This window comes from Epinephelus fuscoguttatus, linkage group LG5 (assembly GCF_011397635.1).
Source record: "Epinephelus fuscoguttatus linkage group LG5, E.fuscoguttatus.final_Chr_v1".
Classification (NCBI taxonomy): domain Eukaryota; kingdom Metazoa; phylum Chordata; class Actinopteri; order Perciformes; family Serranidae; genus Epinephelus; species Epinephelus fuscoguttatus.
In genome coordinates this window covers 23,003,843-23,013,327 of record NC_064756.1, presented here as the reverse complement: position 1 = coordinate 23,013,327, position 9,485 = coordinate 23,003,843, and the positions used below count along the sequence as shown (strand labels likewise).

Below are 9,485 nucleotides of genomic sequence, written 5' to 3'. Positions count from 1 at the left end.
TTCATGTATCACTTCATTTGTTTATTTCTTATTTACATATAATGGGACATATAGATGTGGGTAGAGTTGGAGCTGGTACATACAAACACACATCTTCCATCAACAAACACACAGGTGGACAAGAAGGGAAGCAGTACATATTCCACAATCGCCAATCATTAAAAAAAATACAAAAGTTTAACAACAATAACATTTGAAACCACCTTTGACACCCTTGTGAATGAATATGGTTAAAATTAGAGTATGACGACTCATTTCATAAACATTACAGTCCAGCAAAGGGAAATGGATTTTTTGTCAAAGTTCATGAGGCCTGAAGGAGGAATTTAAAAGCCAATTTATCGTATGTCATACCAAAGGATTTTATCGATCCTACACAATACTCCTCAGAGCATATAGTGAGCGGGAACCACTCTGTCTGGAATGCACGTTAATTTCACAATATTCAACTTACGCAAGATACACTGTATGTACACACACCATACGAAGCAAGCTTCACAGTACTGCTTTATGTAAAATATACCTTCTACTTCCAGGTCTTTGTTCCGTCTGAGTGCGTTTGTGTTTTAAGTGTTATAAGTGTGACCAACAAGCACCATTACATGTAATGAGCTGCAGCAAATCATCTCGATCATTTGCAAACGAGATGAAGACGATTAAACATCCAGAGTGCACCCGTCTGAGCTAACATAGCCTACACTGTTTATCATCATCCGCTGTGAGGATGTCTGACACAGCACAGGTTGCCATAACACACCGTCACAATGGCACTCATACTGAGTACACTCCATTCAATTATGAACTTGCTATGCTGGGGTCAATTGCTCTAAAGGGCTTTCTAGTTATAGTTTGTACTGTGAAAATACAGAATGAGCAGAAGGCGTGACAAGTCCGATACCACATCACGGGCAAAGTCTTTCTTTACATGGATTTATAGAAACGGCTGCAAGGCTGTTGCAGGCGGTCGCTCTTTAGACATGGTGCTTGTTAGTTACAGTAGTGCCATTAAATGAAAGTTGAGGGTAATGAAGGGAGGAGAGGAGGAGAGGAGAGGAGGGCGGCAGTGCCACACTCTACATCAGTGTTTCCACACTGCACAGAGATAAATGTGAAGACTAGCTGGTTACTACATGAATTAACTCATTTCTGCAGCCTCTGGTTTTTAAGTTTTTGACTGTAACTTCGGTGGTGTATGAAATGTTAACATGTTGAAATGTACAGCCTTTTAAAACTGGGAGACTTCATCAGAAGTGCAGCAAATACAGAATATTGCAACACATAAACTGCTGTGACAGGTTAACATACATATGTAAACAATATTATGTATTCCACCCCCTTCCTGATGTTCTGTGAGGAGTGAAGTCTGCTCCATCGAGGCAAGAGGATTTCCAGAGTGACAGGAACAAATGATGGGTTGGTTTTGGTGCCAGGGTGGCAGATTAGTGGGCAGGTAGGAGGAGTGGTTGTCTGTTTTCTACTCAAGCGACTGAAGCATAAGGAGCTGCTTAAGGACCTTGGTCTGACTGGTCTCCCTGATCTCTCCCGCCAAGAACATCTCGTCCACCACCGTGTACACCTTGAAGAGCAGACACAGGCAGTGCATTAGAAGGCGGACATTGCCCAGCATTGTGATGACAGGAAATTAAAGGATTAAGGCAACTCAGGACTAAAATGGGAGTACATGCACATTGTTGGACCTGAAACCAAAGTGAAATTATCTTCTTCCCGACACTTATAAGGTTTGGGTTTCCTGGAAAATTGTCCCATACACTGCCAAGTCATCATCTAGGCTGTGGTCATTGTTTCTCAACTCTACCTCTGTGTCATCACAATGTAAAAATAACCGCTGGATGACTAAATACACTGCTAACATTAGCTCACATGAATGAACGTGACAAGTACGATGGGATGATTCAGTCCTCTTTGCCACACACCTGAAGGAAGTGGGTGGCTGAGCTTGTGAAATACTTTAGGGCTTGGAGTGGCATTACATCAGTGGATGAAGGAGAGGGAGGTTTGTTGAAATTGGTTCATTATATACTGTCTAAAAATGCTGATATCTCTTTATTTGTCAGTTTCTGGGTTTAAAACGTCAAACATGGGTGGTGCTTCCGTCAAGTTAAGCATGAGGGCGGACTTTTAGGCACCCTAGGTCATTAGTAAGAACACTAGTAGCAGTCGTTGCTCAGCATCTCTTCTATAAAACCACAAAATCCATCCTACACTGAAATTATTTCAATAAATCTCACTAAATGACTGATCCCAGTGTGACTATAATATTAATTTCCATGGCATTGTAATGAAAGAAACATTTTCTCATCTGCCTTATGTACTCCTCTGTTCACTCTGTCTTATTACGTTGTTTATAAAGTTATTTGAAAATCTCACGAAGCAAAAACAAGCTCCTCTTACCTTGTAGAAGTTGAACACGAGGTCCAATTCACACACGTTGTGGAAATACTCATTCAGCACCTGACAGGAAAGAGGAAATCTTTAATTGAATCAGATAACAGCCAGGAGATAACCACACGGTCTACTGTGAGAGGATATAAAGGTGTATGGTATTAGTATTAATGTGATGCATTAGCACAGGAATAAAGTGGCGCTGTGGTAGCAGCTGAATCCAATTCACAACCGTATAATCAGCTGATTTCCACTACAAGGACATCCATTCTAAAATACGCCAAATTAAAATTAATGTGGTTTTCGTCTCACTACTACTGACCTCTTGTTATAGATTGTGTAAGTGAATGTTGAAATGAGCACCATGATGTTCTGCTGTGAGCTCATGTGCATTTCTACTGGGTTTATCTCTGTACAAATAATAATCTAAACAAAAACATGCTGCATTGATTTTAAATTGGTTATTCCTCCCTGAGCATGTGGCCATATGCAACAACAAGCTTAGAGAGTACAACTTTGTACACGTCAGAGTGCACTCGCATGCATTCCTTCATAGTCAAACATTACATTAAATGACCTTCACTCCTGAGGACTCGAGATAGAGGACGGTCTACTGTTTGTCTTACCCAAAAACAAACAGTAGATTGTACCTTAAGCTCACAGTTTCAGTTGATTTACAAAATTGAACAGTATTAGAAAAGGAAAAAGCTGTTAAACGACAATTAAGCAAACTGAGTGATAGGACAAGATGTACTTAAGCTGCCTAATGCCTCCATTTAATCACCAAGATTTACTATAAACATAGCCAGTTATGCTGATTAAGTCATTTTTTTAATAAAAAATACAATAATTAGCTGACTAAGGGAGTTGTGTTTCAAATGGATAACCACCATTTTACAAATAACAAAAGTATCCCATATGGACTGCTTGCATGATTGTCTAAAAAGGCAGCTGCCTGACAAAGATACTTATTCCAAAATATAAATTCTGGGAGGATTTTTTTCAGATATTTCTGTCTAAGCAAAGATGTCTGGGTGGTGTACACATTTTATGCAGGAAGGAGCTCTAAAATCTTGTGGCATTATCAGAGCTGTAGGGGAAACTTGTTGCGTAAGTATGAAATTTATATCATGGATTTATGCTGTATGAAAAACTGCTACAGACACAAATCCAGCATGATGATATCAAGTACCACATTCAGTGTACAGTATACTGTGGTGGCAAGTAGTGATACACTGCAGTTATGTGAAGGACAAATTACGACAGACGCAATGATAAATGCAGGCGTTCGAGGCCACACAGCTCCTGAATGGAGCACTAGAAGTCTCATTTTTCATCAAAAAAAATCATCATAGGTCTTTGGTGTCGACATTCCTACTAATACACATTGAACATATTGAGCCTTGTGACTCAGTTCACAAAGGAAACCATAAAAAAGCCCTGCATCAAAATATGGAACCCTTTACAACTTTAATTTATTTGCTTGTTATAAATGTTTAATTGAAGATAATATACTTATGGATGTAGCTTCACTGATTCACTTCACTGAACTCCATTTACACTTTAAGTAGATTACGTTTGAATTAAACATTTAATCTATGAACTGAAATAATTAAGCTTTCACAGTTAATTACATTATATCTTATATTTCTTTACTGCCATATGCTGATGAACAACTTACGCAATATTTGCAATCATGCAATATTTACTACTTCTTAAATAGAAAAAATCACCCGAATCAAATTTAATTATTGGTAGATCTGCTGTCAAGCAACATCTGAAATGATGAGTGGCTGAAAACACTGAAATAAAGTTTGTAGTTGTGTTTAGTTTGCTGCAGTAGCACTTTATGAGCCAACTGACAGGAGGACACCGTGCTTAAGGAGGTCCCACAGGAGCTGGCACCGACATTACAAGAAAACTGCAAAGTTTTTATCCAACCAAAATGCTTGCACATTATAAAAGGATTAGCTCCCAAGTCTGAAATTGCTGCATCATTGCTGTAGCCATCTCAGTGTTAGCACAATGACCATGCAGTCTGACTCAGTTTGTAATTAGTGATCAATTTGTTATTTTATTGCTGAGGGCTTATTTCCACCATCACTTGACCGAGCATTATCTAACACCGATGAAAGCCAGTAAGACCACAACGTGAGCATAGTGTAAAATGAATTTGATTTTATTAATTTGCACTGAAATAGACTGTAGTGCTCAGTGGTTGAACTCATCTGTTGTTGTTGCGATAATCTCATAATCCATATTCTGTTGAGGATGAAACTTATATGATATTTATCATAGTGATGTAGATACCATTGGAGAATAATACACTCAGTGTGAAAAACACCTCATGTGTCTCTGCAAGGTGCAAAACAGTTAGTTCTTTCCACTAAATGTCATTTGACTGCAGTCCTTACTCTCCTCAAGAATGTAGCTTTGATATTAAGGAGCTGCTGGACAATAATGGAGGGGGGATTTTTTACAAGAAATCATTGACAGACATTCCTGAAAACAATCAGACCATGTGAAGTAAATCATCATACTTCCAAAGCCTTTATGTCATGTGCTGTGCGTGTCAGTTACCTCCACAAAGTTGTGAATTCCCTCGAGGTATGCCAAGTTGTTATCAGTCACGTCCACACAAATACAGAAGTACAGACCAGCATAACGCCGGTAAATGATCTTGAAGTTCCTGAACTGTGAGAAAAACACATACGAGGCATCTTAACAACTTAGTCTCTCATATTATGATAACAGCAGCAGCTTTACTTGGACTTAAGCTTCCTGTGTTTACAGTAAAACACATCCCGTATATTTCTAATGAATTAACAAAATGGAACAAAATGCAAAACAAAACAGGACTTTTATTTTTCTTTTGACAGTATATTTCAGTATATTTCTTTTTCCACACTGCTTCAAAATGTCTGAAAATTATTTTATGTTTTGTTAAAGTAGCTAGTGGAAAATGCTTATAATTTGGGACACACATGAGTCACCCAATTATCTTACAGTGAAGTAGCCATGACAGAGCTTTTTAACGACAGTGTGGTTTTGGTCATTTAACTGTGGCTCTTGATAGGATGTAGGAAAAAAAAGGTTCTGGTTCAACAGAACAAAGTAACATAGCACAGATCCAAACAACCATGCACGCATGATCCTGACTAAACCCTTACCTCCACAAAGTTGGTGTGCTTGGCATCCCTGACAGTTACCACAGCATGAACTTCCTCAATCAACTTCTGTTTCTCATCATCGTCAAACTGCATGTACCATTTGGCCAATCGTGTCTTCCCTGCTCGGTTCTGGATGAGGATGAAGCGGATCTATGCGATACAATTAATTAAAAAAAAAAAAAAAAAGAAGAAGAAAAATAGAGAGGCAATATGAGAAACAATGAATATGTCTCATGTTATGTGACTAGAGGAAAACAATTCATTGATCAGACATGACTATCTAATGTTAATTTGTTGGCTTTTAGCTGTCTCTCTATTACAATTTCACATTATCATTATGATATTAATATATAGCAATGTTCATCTGAATAAATTGCAATATTCCCCTACAGTTAGCTAACTGTAGCTAGATAAACACTGCTAGCGTTAGCTTGAGCTAGCGTATAAGCTAGCGGTTGCTAAACCACACCCATTTATTTTGACAGCATGATTGTGCAAGACCTCATACGAAGTCAAAATGATTTCCTGGTAATCTATTAAAGCTAAGTAGTGGTCAGTATATGTGATAAAACATCGTGACTACAGACCTACGGCCTTAGCCTGCTAAGGTAAATTTGCTAACTGACTAGCTAGCTAACGTTTTCTACGGTATCTTTCAATTGCTAGCAGATTACGCTGCTATTATGAGAAGAAAACAGAACAATGTTCATGTTTGACATATTTACCATTGTCGTCTCCTAAATATGGACCTGAGAGGCTCCAGAATAGCACGTTCCTGAACAATTATGCGACAATTTTACATAAATACATCAGTAATTTCTTCGACCGCTCGTCCGCTATATTCCTGGAGCTAACAGGAAGTGGAAATCTACGATAAGCTGCGTTGCATGGTGGGGAATGTAGTTTTCGTCGCTACATTTAGAGCTAATGGAAGGCTATATGGCACTACAAGAACCAGCGTCCTCCCGCGCAGTCTCCTGTTAAGTCGTACTTTGGATCACATGAGAAGGAAACTGACCATCCTGTTATTCTCTGTAGCGGATAGGAGAAGTTTATTTTAAATACGTTTATGATAAACCTCATGATGTTTGGTAATTTTAATATACACAAACCTAAAGTTGCCAATTCATACCCTTGTTTAAAAGATTTTTGATAGATGTATTCGCCATAAATTATTATTTGTCTCCTGAACAATTTTAAAATGTTGTCTGTGTGTTAGTTTTTGTTTGTTTGGTTTTTTTTTTTTTTTATTGTTTTTTGTTTGTTTGTTTGTTTTGTTTTGTTTGTTCAAAGTTTCATCCAAATCAGGATTTCAACAAAGTATGATTATGGGTAAGGATTACAAACACTTAAAATAGTTTATTCTGACACTTAACATCACTCAGATTCAGATTCATCACATAAGCTTTTGCAACTAAAGGTTTTATTTAAAAAATAATTTAATACAAGCCATTTACAAGATTTTAAAGTTGAGGTATCATCAAAATGTTCTTGTACAAACAGAAGAGAGTATTTTTACGACACCAAATGCACAAAAATATGCCATCTTCGCTTTTGAACTTTTAAAAATAGCACTCCAGCCATTTCTTTGTGCTTGTGTGTGTGTGTGTGTGTGGTTAAGTGCCCCACACTGATGACACACCTCACAGTTATTTTCAAACACAATACAGAATGAAAAAGTTGCAATACCGGTATATATTTCCACCCTCTTGAGTTTACATCATTTGTGGTTGTTTTCTGCAGAGTCAGGGCTCAGGGTTTGTTTACTGGTGTGGTAGCAGGGCAGCCTTTCACCACAGAACATTGCCCAGACAGCTTGGACAGCTTGCCTCTCTGAGCATTGTGGGCGTTTAGGGAGGCAGAGGGGGGATGGGGGATGGGGGAACTGTGATTGTCAGGGATTGCACAACTGTGAGTGAAGGAATGTGCTTGCCCTTGGGACCCAGAAATATTTCAGCTGCAAATACACGGAGGGTTGATAGTGATAAAGATATAAAATGAAAGAGAAAGCCAACCAGTGAGTAAATGATAAATATAGAGTCATTCCTCCATATAATGTTTGCAGCTGTGTTTTGATACTGGTGCGTCCAGGGTAATAAAAGCACAACACATGTAAAATCTTTATATGAGCATTAAATAACATAAATAACCGTACGTGTCGTAATTTAATAGCTAAAATGAGGAACGTTTTATGATAGGGCCTGGCCCACGTCTGAATAACAGTGGTAGGAGAGAGGGATGTGAAGCATAGGCAGATTATTGAACAGAAACTTTGACCCTTGAGCTAATCTTGCTATGTGTGATTGGGGTCATGCAAATATCGCTGAGAACACAGTGACTAATGTGATTGGACAGAAGCTTGTGGACTCAAATGGAGGGCAGTGCACCTTGAACCCTGCCTGACTGTGTATTAAATGGTGGGTCACATTTCAAACTCTCGAAGCACACAGTGCACTCCATGTATTGTAATTTAACAACTCATGCTGGAATAATATAGTTTCTACACTTACAAATGATATATCTTATGTTTTGGTTGTGCAATTCAACAGCCCAGGAGTTTTTACCTTGACTGTAACGTAGCTGACTCTGCCTCTAACATGATGTCTGTGTTTTTTCCAGGGTGCAGTGTTTCACTCTTAAACATCCTAAAGTGTCAAATTCAATTGCACAATCAATAAATTGGGTTTTTACGCCCGTGAAGTGATTCTTCTCAGAGTTTAGATTACCAGTTAGGAATTGCATGTTCACAGAAGTTCTAGGAAGGACTATGAGGGAGAGTCGAGGAGAATTCCAGGAGACAGTCCCAATGCAAGACACTTAACATCTGTTTGAGCTGTTTGTGCAGGCAGCAGTTGTCTCGTACAACGCTGCAGACGTTTCTCCAAGTATGTGGAAGTCGTTGCATTGTCTTTATGAGAAAATAAAATCCACCATGGGAGCTTAAATGTTTTTATTATGTTGTGACTGAAATCATCTTCTTACCAAGAGGACGACTCAGACCACAACGCATATAATCAAGACTAACCTTTGAGATAATGGATTTTTCTCAGGAAAGGTATTCAGTATTTCCCTCTGTGCTGCTTGGTATAGTGTGACGTGATATTAGGAGTCCTTGGAAGAGCGCTTAATAATTAAATTATCAGTTATGTAGCAGCAGAACATCAAAATGTTTTAGAGGATGACAAATGTTTGAGTTTGTACAGTGATGTGATGTGTGACATATGGGGTCAAGAGGGCAAATGGACCCAAAAAAAAGTCCATTACAGGCCACATACATACTGGCATACAGAAGAATAGTCTGATATCAACAATTTATTAATTAATTTATTTGAAATTTTGTATAGAAGTGGTAAAAGGTAGACTCAAGACAAACCCTCAAATATTGTGTCCTTATGTAATCATCAGATTTGACAGAAGTAATTACTTGATGTGAAAATAATCAGTTACAAATTAAAACCATCTGATGCTCTTCATTTAAGTACAGATGCATTAGAAGCTAAATGTATTTCAAGTATCAAGAGTAAAAGTACTCATTACTGGATACGGACATTGTCAGGCTGTTATATGCACTGTTTGATATCTTTTCCTGGTTTTAAAGATGGTATTACAGTAAAATGATGTAATTTTCCGAGCTTACCAGACTGTTGGTAGAGATCCTCAGCCAAACAGGTCATGGTAATCATTGGTGCTATATCAGAGGCAACTGGACTTGCTTGAGTTTCTTGAAGACATTTCAACTCTCATCCATCTTGGACGATATAACACTAAGGAGAAGTTACCAAACTGTTCTAACTTTTCCTTTATTTCTCACTAACTCAGTATATCCACATTACTGATGATTATTTATCAAAAATCTCATTGGGTAAATATTTTGTGAAAGCACCAATAGTCAACCCTTCAATATCGTTGCAT

The 9,485-nt window shown here is 38.1% G+C and overlaps 1 protein-coding gene across 1 annotated transcript; it reads right to left on the bottom strand.

Moving 5' to 3' along the window:
- Positions 1-6,458, bottom strand: ap2s1 (adaptor related protein complex 2 subunit sigma 1). The gene is made up of 5 exons (XM_049575430.1): positions 6,299-6,458; positions 5,574-5,723; positions 4,984-5,097; positions 2,413-2,472; positions 1-1,576 (listed from the first exon to the last, which is right to left on the bottom strand). Exons 1-5 carry the CDS (start codon positions 6,299-6,301, stop codon positions 1,475-1,477), a joined length of 429 nt encoding a protein of 142 aa, XP_049431387.1. The 5' UTR covers positions 6,302-6,458; the 3' UTR covers positions 1-1,474.
- Positions 6,459-9,485: the final 3,027 nt, after the last annotated feature.